Source organism: Chamaea fasciata, unplaced genomic scaffold, assembly GCF_029207755.1.
Source record: "Chamaea fasciata isolate MVZ Bird 193981 ecotype frontalis unplaced genomic scaffold, bChaFas1.0.hap1 SCAF_7, whole genome shotgun sequence".
NCBI classification, from domain to species: domain Eukaryota; kingdom Metazoa; phylum Chordata; class Aves; order Passeriformes; family Sylviidae; genus Chamaea; species Chamaea fasciata.
The window spans coordinates 50,620,533-50,632,899 of record NW_027094092.1 but is presented as its reverse complement, the minus strand read 5'-3'; the positions used below and the strand labels follow the sequence as shown (position 1 = coordinate 50,632,899).

The following is a 12,367-nucleotide window of genomic DNA, read 5'->3' as shown; positions in this document are numbered from 1 at the left end:
CTGTGGCACTGACCTCTGAGAGCTGTGCCAGCAGCTTGGTTTTGTGAGTTTCTCAGTTGCTTTTGAAAGAAAAAGGCACGTGTCTGGAGGGGTTGTTTATTCAAACCTAAAAGGAAACTTCTTGTTCTGTTGTGGAGTATTTTGGTGCATTCTGGGTGAATGAGAACAGCTTTCAAAACTAGGAAATTAGTTTTATAAAAGTACCAAACACAGTAGTTCAACTTCACTTTCCTTCTGTATTACCCACCCCTCAAACTGCTTTTTAGTGAAAAAGCCTTTGACAGAGTCCCTCTCACCCTATACACTTAGGATTTTATTAATGAAGTCTTTCCCAAACTTGCCTTCCACAGAGTGGGGAAACATATTGCTGTTTGACAGTACTTGCCTGTACCACAAGAATCTTAAACGTGTTTTTTTTTTTTTTTCTCTTTTCCTAAAGATTCGTCTTCCAACTATATCAGGCAACTTGAAACAAAAGTGAAACTACTGGAGGATGACAACAAGCTTCTTTCCCAGGTAGGTTTTATGATAGATAATAGATAGTAATAGTGTGTCTCAGTTCTTCTATTTCTATATGGTTGTATTTGACTGCCCATTTTAATGCACACTGGCTTTTGGTAAACATCCTGCCCAGGAAGAACACAATTCATATTAACCCCACACAGACAGAATTTGGTCTTCTTTTGTTAAAATAAAAAACAATAGGGGGGAAAAAGTGAATCCTCTGCTAGTGTCTCTGGGTGTTTCAGGGTTGCATTAATGCCTCCCTGCAGAGTTCCTTGACCTACCTCTGCTTCTGGGGATGCTCTGAGAGTCCAGCACTGCCTGTGTCCTTGCTGTAGGATTTTGTCCTGCTTGCCCACTTACATTGACTTTTATCTTGTTGAAAGAGGAGACTGTTGTCAAAGGACAGCCTTGGGAATAGTTGTGTGTGGTGCAGGCTCGCAGCTTTTATTTGAGATCTTACTTAAATCTGAACAGACTCTCTAAAGGGGCACTTTTTGCTTGCATCTCCCTTTCAAAGTCTTCTCCACGTGCCACTGTGCTTTTGATCACTATGATGCTTACCTATCTTTATATAGCAATGTCGAGCAGTGAGAAGAAAACAGCCATTCTGTCTGGTATGTCCTCTGGATCCCCTGTAGAACACAGCAGTTGGTGTAAACAGGGGCCGCTCTGCTGCATTCAATAAGGCACTGTCTATTTAAACCATCAGAAAAGTTACCCTTTTTTCCCCTGTTTTTTGTATCTTTCACTGTTTTTATGTTCTGCCTTCATGACATTTTGAAAGTTTTTTTCCCTTACTTCAAGCACCATGTTTCAAAGTAATTTTGTTCCATATTCTTCCCAATTATAAGGACTGGAAATAAAAAAGGCCTTGTAATATTTTTTTTTTAAATGCCTTTTTGCAAGTTTATGTTGTGCTGTTCTTTGCATTTCACTAAATCAGAGAATAGACTGTTCCAAGATCACATTTCTAGAATATTCTCATTTAAAATAAACAAACAAAAGTAATAAAGAACCCAATGCTTACTGAAATGTCAATAAAATAATCTTGTCTAATGATATTTTTTTTCTAAAACACACATTTTGACCTGATTCTCAGCTTTTTTAAAGATTACTCCTTTCTCCCAGCGTATTCATTTGCCAACGTATTCATGGCATTACTAGCCATGAAAAAGACTCATTGGGCACTGAAGAGTTAAACCCAAAAGGGTGCTCAACTCAACAGCTTTGGGGTTGCTTCATGTATTAATTGATTGCTAATTTGATTTTAACTCCCCCTGTCTTTCTCCCAGACTGAGATGGTGTCTGGTGGCGGTCGAAACCCCGCGACTGTTTAATTGGAGCTATTGATAGGCAGATGGTCTGCCAGTGGACAGTTGGGATGTGCATGGATTCTGGGGTGGGCTCAATGTGCCCTTGGCCTAGCTTTGTCCTGCCACAGCCAAGCACATTACTCTGTCAGATCTGCCTTAGGAGGTCACGAAGAAGTTGGTAATTAATGGTGAAAATTAATAGGGTCTGCATAGCTGCATGGACTTATTGCATTGGGAGGATGATTAACCCAGTTAATTTTGGGTTGTGTGGGGCTGCTTCAGGCTCATGAATCAACTCTTCACCTAGTGCTGCCCTGGGTGTGAAGGCTCTGTCTTTTCCTCCACTGTCCTCAGGTGTCATCACCTTTTGTGTTGTGTTATTACAAGTATTTGAATCCTGGAGTGAGGGAAGTTACCTTAAAATAGCTCTGTGTTCTGGAGAAGGCCAGCCACCTTCCCAGTGGCAGCAGGCACTGATGCCAGCCTGGCTGTGATGTGCTGTGCAGCCCCTGTGTGATGTCTCAATGGCCCTCCAAAAAGACCAGGATCCAACTTCTTTTAGATCACATTCAGGAAATAATTATTTATTATAAGCAGGGAGTCAGCTTTCCTTAGAGCAACAGGACTGTTGAAGCTGCCATGGATTGGCTGAACTCCCTGGGAGTTGTTCTGCATCACCTCCAGTCTGTCATGCTACCCACCCAGATCTGGATTTTCTTCTCTTTTAATGAGAAAGATTAGGAAAATCTGTACAGACACAAACTCACATGCATATGTACATATAGCTCCCAGCACTTTCCCAAAAAGTATAATCCACTTTCTGTGTTTTTACTTGCTTTGTCTGAAAGTATTTAGCTGTTACCATGTGGATCTTGGGATAAGAATCTAGTCAGAAAGGATCCTGGCAAACTTTCTGCTGTTTTGAAAGTTACCAGGTGATCCTGGCTGTTTGAACTTCGCAGTGCCAAACTGGCTTGTCAACACCAAAGTCACATTTTAACTCGGCTTGGCTTTCTCCCTGGGAGTATTGACTTTGCAATAATATTTGCAGCCTGGTGTCAAGAAGTTCTATCACCAGCGTGCTGAGGGGCGATGAAACCTGACATCCTAAGTAACAAACAGTGCCTGTGCATTAAGGGATTAACAAATCAGGGGTGGTTATGGAAGTCTTCCTGGCTTCCTTCCAGCTGCTAAACATAGGGCTGAAATAGTGCTTCATCCAGAGAAACCTGAGAAGGCCAGTGCTGTAAAGGATATTTGCAGGCTTTATGGCTGGATTTATATTCCAGTGGCCAGTGACACAATACCCTTTTGCTGGTTGGTGCATCCTGAGTGAGATTTCTTGCTTTATCTTCTTCAGCAACTCTGGAGTGCAGGTATGCTGAGAGGTGGTGTCTTTGTAGCCCCTTCTGGAATCAAGTTGTTGCAGCGGATCCCAAGCTTGCAGTTTTTCTCCTGCTTCCCAACATATCCTTTCTCTATAAGCACTTTAGAAGAAAGCCTCAGTGGGACAGGCAAAAGCTCCCCAGCCTGTGCCGGGCAGCTGCTCTGCACTGTACGTGTCACCTAGAGTACAGGTGTGCTGGGATTTACACTTCTGTTTGTATAGTGAGTTATTTGAACAGGTTAATGGAGGGAGCTTTTCTTACTCTTGGAGATCAAGAAATACCATCTCACAAGCCACACTGCAGTGGAGGAAAGGAAATGGACATAAGGGTGTTACTATTATAGCCATATATGTGGGGTTTTTTTTTGTTGTTGTTTTGACTTCTTTTGCTTTCTAGGGAAGGATATGATGTGTATTTCCAGTTGGAAAATGTCATGCTTTTGACATTGCTAACCCGTCAGTACTCATCACTCTCTCCATTTGCCTTTCTCTGAGGAGAAACTACTCCAGTTTTTACGTTTTTTGATGCAGTTTATGCTGTGATGTTTTGTTGGTGTGGCCATGTCAGCTAGAAGGTCATTCTCTTGGATGGCATCGCTGTGCTGGCAAAATCTCAGGCAGCAATTCTGGCAACCCACAACTTTTGTTGCCCTGGTTTGTATTGTTTGGGGAGAGGTTGTAGCAAATGCCACTGCCAGGAAAGACCACTCAGTCCTGCTCTCCAGGGCACTGTGAGGGTATTTTCCATATTGCTAATATATAATCCCTGAGGTGGGAGACCATATTTGCTTTCCATTCCTCTGAGCTGGAAGTGTCCAAGCACAAAATAGCCACAAAATAGCACAAAAGCCACTTCATGCCGCCCCTTGAACAAAAAGGAATTTTTCATTCCACACTTTGCCCTTAAGGTTAGAGAGACCTGTATTTACAACATTTAGGAGCTCCAAAGGTCAGCTCTGGGTAGTTTCATAATTAATGCATACATTTGAGAAATAATAAGGGTAACAAACTCCTGGCTATTCTTTCACACTATTTTGCTTTTTCAGCTCATTCTCTACACATGCAAGGATTGAGCACTTTTAGCTAAAATTGAAGTTTATAGACTGTGTGGACTCATCACTTTTCTCTCTCCTTGTGACTAAGTGCTGTGCACCATGGGTGGCTGTCAGGACTCCTTTTTCTTTATAGTCTCTGCTGAGTCGTGCCTACCTTTTCCCTTGAGAACAGGAATGCCAGAGGCATTTTTCTGTTCAGAGATGCTCAGGGCACATTACATATCTTTGTTTCAAAAGGCCCAGCTTTTAGCAAAGCAGATGTATCGGGCAGATGAGGCTCTAAGTAACTGGACATTTGACAATGAAGTCCTGGTGTCTCTTTCACAGAAAATTTCAAGTCCTCTGGTGCAGTGCAGAAACAAAAAAAAATCTTCGCTAGGGAGTGACAACCTTTTGAGATTTCTGAGGAACATGTGAGTATTTAATTAAAATTGCCAAATAGACTTCAGTAGCACCAGCACTTCGCAACAGTTCAGCCTGCTAGCTGCCTGGGATTTGGAGTATCCTTGGAAGATCCTTGGAGCATCCCTAGAAGTTCTTGAAAGCTGTTCTTTGTCTTACTTTTATGAAACTGCATGCTTTTCCTGAATTAAAGAAGGCTGCAGCTGTAGAGTTAATAAAATGATAGTAGGCAATGCCTGTAACACCAGTGTTAAAACAGAGCTGAGGTGTTTGAGCAAGGAACTTCCATGGTCACAGCATCTGCAGGCTGCCACAGCTCATGGGATTTTGGCACAGCCATGCATTCAGCAGGCAGTTTCCAGCATATTGTTCTGAAAACAAGGGGGGAAGTCTGGACCCCAGGGTAGAAAAAAGCCTGACAATCCTTAGTCCTGCAAAGAACAAAGATGCAAATGCCATTCAGTGGAGAGCCTGATCTCTTCCCAAGGAGGAGGAAGAGAAATTGCCCACAATGTGTTGGCTGGCTTCAAGAGAGTCAGAGTGCAATTTCCTCTGTTGTTTTATTATCAGCCACTTCTGTGCCAAGTCTGCCATTAACAGTTCCTGCTTGCAGAGTTGCCTGTCGGCTCTCAGAGTTGCTGTAAGGTCTGAACATTTGGGCCTCTTTGTGCATTGGCTCTGCAGGTTTGTCTGAGGCCATGGCTTGTGCCAGGAGCACTGCACACGCTCACCACGACAGGGGCAAAATTACAAACCTGATTTCCCCAAAGTCTACCTATTGTTTGTGCGTGAGGAGGATAAGTATAATTGCTTTAATTTAAGGTCTCACTAGGGAAATCGGATTTTTTTTTTTTGTAATACAGAGCAGCTCAGACATGAAAGCTTTCCACGCAGTTGGTCTCCATTTAAATTCAGAATACTGAAAGGGATGTGCCCTCAGTTACTCTGTTACCGTTTTTAGACAGTGTTTCAATGTTTAGCTGCATATTAATTTTAAGTAATAAAAAAGGAGATTAGTATTTGGGGTCACATCCAAATATTCCTTTCAAGTCAATGGTGAGAATTCCTATAGGACTCCATGCATTTTTGAGTGCAGCTCTTGGAGAAACAGATTTTCATGAGACCTTCTCTCTTGAGACCAAAACTTTGATATAGTTTTGAGAATGCACTGCATTGCTTACCTGTGTAAATGCAAAATATGATAACAGAATCCCTCAAATGTTGCTTCCTTAATTCTGGAAACAGAATCTTAAAAAAAAACATAGCATGCAAAACCAATCAATGTCCAAATGTGTTCCATTTCACCCCGTTTTATGAATTAAAATGACAAGACTGATCTGACCAATTTGCTATCCAATAAGTTGACTTGAGATGTAAGAAACAATATGCATTTATTGAGTAGATTGTTTTTCCTCCCCAAATATGACATGTTTTATAGGAGCAGTTCAAAATACCTTCAAACCCTCTAAGACAGTGGAGCTCGTTCAGTTTACTTTGGACATCAGGGGTTTGAGCTGCTACCTACCAAAATAAATATTCTCTCGCATTCATGCACTTCTAAAATGCACAATCAGTGACAGAAATGAGTTTTTGCAGCTTGTAAGGGAATCTGGGTGCTGTACTTTGTGCTCTGGGTGTTGTCACCTGTGGTATCCAGGGATTTTATGAGAATGTAAACAGAGTTCCCTAAAAACTTAGGTAATATAATTCAAAAGATCTGGATTCAGAAGTCGACTAACAGATAGACAGAGACGTACTGAGTTAATTGAATCTTACAAATGTGAGACCATTGTAATATTTCTTGAAACTTAAAATTTTGGAAGGGCTGGAACTGAATTTCAGTGTTTGAGTGTGTGTGAGATGCACACATGCAAAGCTCTGTCATGCCCCATTTGTTTCTGTTGTGGGTAAGCAAGAACATTGGGTTTAATGAGGCTCAGTTTAACCTCCAGCTGTGAAATACAGGATTAGTCATATCCTGTGCTTAACCAGCTTTGTAATAATTTCACTAGATTCCACTTTTTTTTCCCTGTATGAGGACAGGGCCAGGGAAAAAGCTCTTAATTGCAGTTAGATCAGGCTATGAAGAAGCAGCTTTTTGAGTCTTAGAAACATGTGGAGAAGTTCAAAGTACAGAGTCTCAGTGATGCATCCATCTGAGAAGTACTGAAAAATGTCTTGAGGGGAAACTATGCAATAACTGCAGAGACTTAAAAACAGATTTTTCAATGAGTAAAATGCCAAATTCCAGCCCAGATCAAGAAAAATTCTGAGTCTGACATCTGAAAACGACTTGGGCAACAATGGGAAAGATGTTAATCATTCATTGCTTTGAGGGAAAATAAAAAAGCCTCTTTACTCAAAACTGTTAAGTTTATGACAAGATTTTCAGTTCTGTTTCGTTTTTCATGAAGCCAAAAATGCAAATATGAATCTTTATAAGAAACTTTTAAAAGAATATTCAGATTATCTAAAAAAAAAAAAAAAAAAGGACTGGCAGTAATTGATTCTCCCTGTCTGCTTGAGTTCTGGTTCAGCAGAGAGTTTGGAACATCCCAGTGGTCCTCTAGAGGAACGGGACTTGGGTGCCCAGCAGAGTCCTCAGTCAGCTGGTGCCCAGCCTCAGCTAAATCCTGCAAGGGACCTTTGCTGGTTTATCAGCAGAGGTTTCAGGTCTTTATTTTTCTCATTCCCCACAACTCTGTTGTTTTATGGGATGTGGGGAGTGCCTTGAGGGCAGCCCGGCTGTGTTGCTGTGGCTACAGTTTTGGGAGGAGGTGCAGTGGTTACCTTTAGCCTCCTTGCCTAGAGTGCAGTGGACAGGAGAAAATGAAAGGTGACTCCAGGGCATGGTCCAGACCTGTGCTTGATATCCATATCAACATCTACTTCCCTGGAGGAACTGGGCCAGCATTCTGTAGTTTCTCCACTGGCACCCCTAGTAAAGACACTGATTTTGGTTCTAATGAGCCATGATGGGCTCTATTAGTCTGTGACTGAAATTGGTGGCATACAAGCCACAGACCAGACTTGGGCTGCACCGAATGTCAATGGCTATAGCTCCATTTGGCTTTGTTAACTATTGAGCTGCATTTCTATTTGGGTTATAGGCTGCGATACTTGGATCTCTCAGCCGTGCCAGCTCATATTTCCTCTTGAGCAAAGCCTGCCAGTTGTGTGATTATAATTATATACTGCAATTTGGTTTGAACTGATTATCAGAGTCTCCTGTGAGTTATGGGCTTGATCTTTCTCTGCAGATTTAAAACAAGAGGACAAAAATACAGACATTCTTGAATATTAACAGTTTACTGAAGTTCCCTACCTCAATTGCTACAGAGAATGGGGACGTTTGAAACCTGCACTGCTTTTATACCCTGTACCCCACTGAGATACTTATAAAAATCTTTTTCCAAGAGTGATTTTACATGGTAAAATCTGCTAAGCTTCTTACTGTCTCCTGCCTTTCCCAAAGTTGTTAGCTCCGCCAACAACAGAGAATTCCAGATGTCACCAATGCAACCAGGTGAAATCTGGTTGCCCCTCCAGCTTCTATGAACACAGATCATGATATGAGGGGGAAGTCAGAGCCTAGGCAGAAGTGGGGATCCTCATCCCTGTGTTACATTTGTGAATGGCTGAGATCCAGCCATGGCACAATGCCCAAATGCATTTCCAATACTACATGAACTACTAAAAATGGATTTACTGATGGAACTGGCTGAGGCTGTGCTTGTGACCTCCTGGCTGAATACTGAAGAGAGAATCAGGAGAATAGGTGTCTTGACAGACCCTTATCCTCTAAAGCCTTTGTCACCAGTTCAAGTGATCCCCAGATGTGCTGCATGTACAACAGGGTTATGAACCAGTCTAAAGGAATTTAATCTCTCCTGTTACAGAAAGCTCATATTATTGCATGACATAGAAGATGTTAAATAGTTTTAATCTCATCCCTTATTTTTTTCCTTATTTGCAGAGTTCTTTCAAAATCAAATACGTTGATTTTTTTATTGCACTCTCATGCATGTGATTTCCAAATTGCCTGATAAATGCTGCTGAAGCTAATGGGGCTCTTCACATATACTTAAAGTCAGATATGTGCTTTGCTGAGCTTATTTTTGCTTGAATATGTCTTGTAGTGATAACTGCAATTACTGAACCTTAATTCAATTATTTGCTAGCTTCACACAGTGAAATTGCCCATCCCTCAGATTCCTGGTGCATGAGACACTAACACATGGATTAATGAGATAAGGGGGAAATGTTTGTGCAAGGTCGTGTGGTAGGGGATGTTCTCTGGGGCACAAGGCTGCCTGACAGGGCCAAGGCAGGTGCTTTGCACCTCCTGCATGTTATCTGAGATGTGTTCCTGCTCTGCTTTAGCTCAGCAAAATATCACTGCTGTGATAGCTGGCTACCTTGGGCCACGTTGTTGTTACAGAGCTGTGTGCTCTGGTAGTGCCATTGACCTCTGCAGGTGTGGTGAAATGCCTGTAGCTGTGAGGAAGACTAAGGTGATCAAGCTGTGTCAACTCTTTGGGGGGATCACCATGTTCTGAGTCTGGATAGTAAGATATTAATGTTCGTGCAGATGGGTTCTGCAAGGCTTCAGTCATGAGTATAGGGAAAGGAGTTGAAGTTCAAATAACGATACCATCTTACCAAATGCTGCACATATGACCATTTAGTCACCTGTGGTAAAGGTACAGGATTTTTTCTAGATAATAAAATAACTTTATTTCTGTTAAGTTTCCACATATATATTGTTATTCTGTTCCCTTTTAGCTGGCTGACTGCAACAGCTTGCCACGAAATTTCTGTAAGGTCGAGAGAGCTAATGCATCCACGAGCAGCTTTTTGAAACTGGGGGGGTTGCCTTTTAATACTGCTGCTTGTTGTTTAGGGCTCTGATTGCTTATTCTTTCACTTGCTAATGTTGGTGATTTCCATTTTTTAATTATCTGAATGTATTAAATATGCCACTAATTTATTTTTATTTTTGTCTTGTACTTGTGCAAAAGACATTGGTTAGTAGTATCTGTGTTTTGGGCAAGTTCAAACCAATGCTATTTGCCTACATGAAGAGAAGTGTGCTCTTTCAGCTAAATTACTACAGGAAATAACAGAAAAAGGTTTTGAGCTAAACCTTCCATTTAATTACTCAGTTGCAAACAATGGGTTGTTGAGTGTCAAAATTGAGGCAGTTACAATTACTGGAACAATTATGGTTTAGAGTATTGTTGCTGGTAGGTTAAGAATTTATATTGCAGTGACAGACAAGTAATCCAGGCAATGGGCAGTGCAAGAGTCCATAGAGATGAAGGAAGCCTAACATAGTAGGCTGAAATAAAACCTTGTGTGTTTTTTCTTTTCTCCTCACAAATGTATATAATCAAAAGCCAAGGTCTCAGCAGAGTTTTCCATCTAATATCCAAGATTTATGGAGAGAAACTAAAACTTGAAGTAAGAATGATATTTTTTTTAATGTAGACTTTTTTTTCCCCCCATATAGAGAATTACCCAAATCATAAGCCAAAATCCTTATGGGCTTACATGGTCAGGGTGTAAGGCCCTTGTCCTGTTGCTGAGGACCAAGTTCACTCTGATGTTTAAATGATGGCTGAAGGAAATCCTGTGCTTTGTAAAAGGGGAGGTAGCCACTGAAAAATGGAAATTACGTGTCTGTCAGAGGGCTGGGTGATGGTGTGGCATAATAATTTGTCCAACGAAAATCTTCTGAACTGGTGTCAGTAAGGGTATGTCCTCTTGTCAATATTGAGTTCCTTGCAGTATTCCTTTCCATCTAGTTGCATTTCATGCTGTTACATAATTTCTTCTAAAGTTATGCTGAAAGCAGATATAATATTAATACATTTAAGCGGTGCCGTGTGTAATCTGCTGTCTCTTGAGCTTAGTGCAAGTGGGTCTGCATCGTAGGAAAATGAAGCTGATTATTATAAACCCTTGGAAATGACAGCCCTTTGGGAAGTCTGCTGTCAGTGACTCGTGTATGCTTGATTTTCTGTGTTCTGGACACATTTTGCAATCCCTTTATACTCCCCAAAGGTAAACAAAAAGGGGCTCCTGACCTTCAATTTGGTGCTTTGTTGTGTGTTTTTTTAAAATGACTTGTGAACCAAGAGAGAGAATTTTCACAAAGCAGGAGCTTAGAGATGAGTTATGAAGAGTTGAAGAGAGCTGTAGTCCTCAGGTGACTCCAGGCCTGCAGCAGAAGCAGCTCTTTATCCCATCTCCCAAGGCTCCACCTTGGATATGCTCAGGCACGGGATGCCCATGTTTAAGAACCCAAATTGCTCCCAAATGACCCCACAGCCCATAGGGAAAAGGGGAGCTGTGACCCGTTGTGAAGGCTTTAGTATTTCCACAGGGCACAGGGTCAAGCTGATCGTTTATGATTAAATACTTTTTTTAACCTCTTTTCAGCCTTCATCTCTTACAACTTATGCGAAAGGAGAGAAAAGTGTTTTCAATTAAAGGCTACTTATGTAATGACCCTGTTTGAATGCTAATTCATGAATTACTGGGAGCTGACAGTGCTGCTTTTTAATTTTCCTCAGTCACTTCAGAACATAAGTCTAATTGAAATCGTTTTTTGCTAATCTCTCATAAATGCTGAGAACTTTCTGTCAAGTAAATTTCTGTCTTTCTGTTTTTAATTTATGTTAAGAACAGTCCATTTTCTTGCATCAAAGTATTTCAGAATTAAATATTTGTCTTCTTTTTTTCTCCTTTCTAGCAGAAATAATGCTGAAGGGTAACAGAAAAGATAATTTGTCTGACTTGTCTCTAAGTTTTCAACACTTTGTCTTCACAGTTGGTCCAACATGGCCACAGCACTGATCTGACTTTACTGGACAGAAACAGAAAGGAAAATAAATGTTTCTTCGTAGTACTTTGACCTTAAAATACCACAAACACCATCCATCTTCTTGTGTTATTTGTGTTATTTTTCAATTGAATCACTCAGCTCAGCGGGTCAAAAAGTCAGAGGCCACCATTTCTTCTCTTTGCTAGCAGGATAGAAAGCTTTGATAGGAACAAGTGTTTGCTGTTTTTTCAATGTTTTGTTTTGGCTTTTTTTTTTTTTTTTTTTTGTAATGCAATTTTAGTCTTTGGTAAGCACCAAGACTTTAATTTCTATCTCAAGCGTTTAAAATTATACATTATTTGTTATGAAAAATACCACTTTCCGCCCATCAAATTGCTTCTGTAATCAAATTGCTTCTGTTTTCTACACAGAAAAAAAGTTGGGTTTGCAGTGTATTTTTACAAAAAAGCTTGATTTGTTGGCCCTACTCTTTTCTCATTGGTAGGAGTAAACCAAACTCCGTTCCCTGGTGGGAGGGGCGTGCCTGTGTCCATTTGTTCCATGACAGGCTGACAAAGGTCTTGGGGTTTCGTTCAAGACCAGTATCTTTGGGGGTCACTCTTCAGTCCTGCCCAGTTGAAAAAATTATCAATAAATGTTACATGAAGTTTTCTGAGTATTGAAGGGTGATTGTGTAGGAATGACAACTGTGGGGTGTCAGTGCTGGCAGTGTGTGGCACAGGTTTGTGCCACAGGTGATGGTGCTGGCTCTGCAGGCTTGTCCCCGTGCTCATCACCTGGGAAGGGGAGACAACACTGTGGAGAGAAGTGCTGTGTTGGACTGAGGGCAGGTCTTTTGTACTGCTGTGAAAGT

General features: G+C 41.1%; 1 protein-coding gene across 1 annotated transcript in view; it reads left to right on the top strand.

The window, feature by feature from the left end:
* Positions 1 to 12,367, top strand: part of CCDC85C (coiled-coil domain containing 85C) — a 109,652-nt gene that overhangs the window by 67,048 nt on the left and 30,237 nt on the right. Inside the window, exon 2 of the mRNA XM_066188781.1 lies at positions 440 to 516. Coding sequence (XP_066044878.1) covers positions 440 to 516 — 77 coding nt within the window. The remainder of the gene's footprint in view (positions 1 to 439; positions 517 to 12,367) is intronic.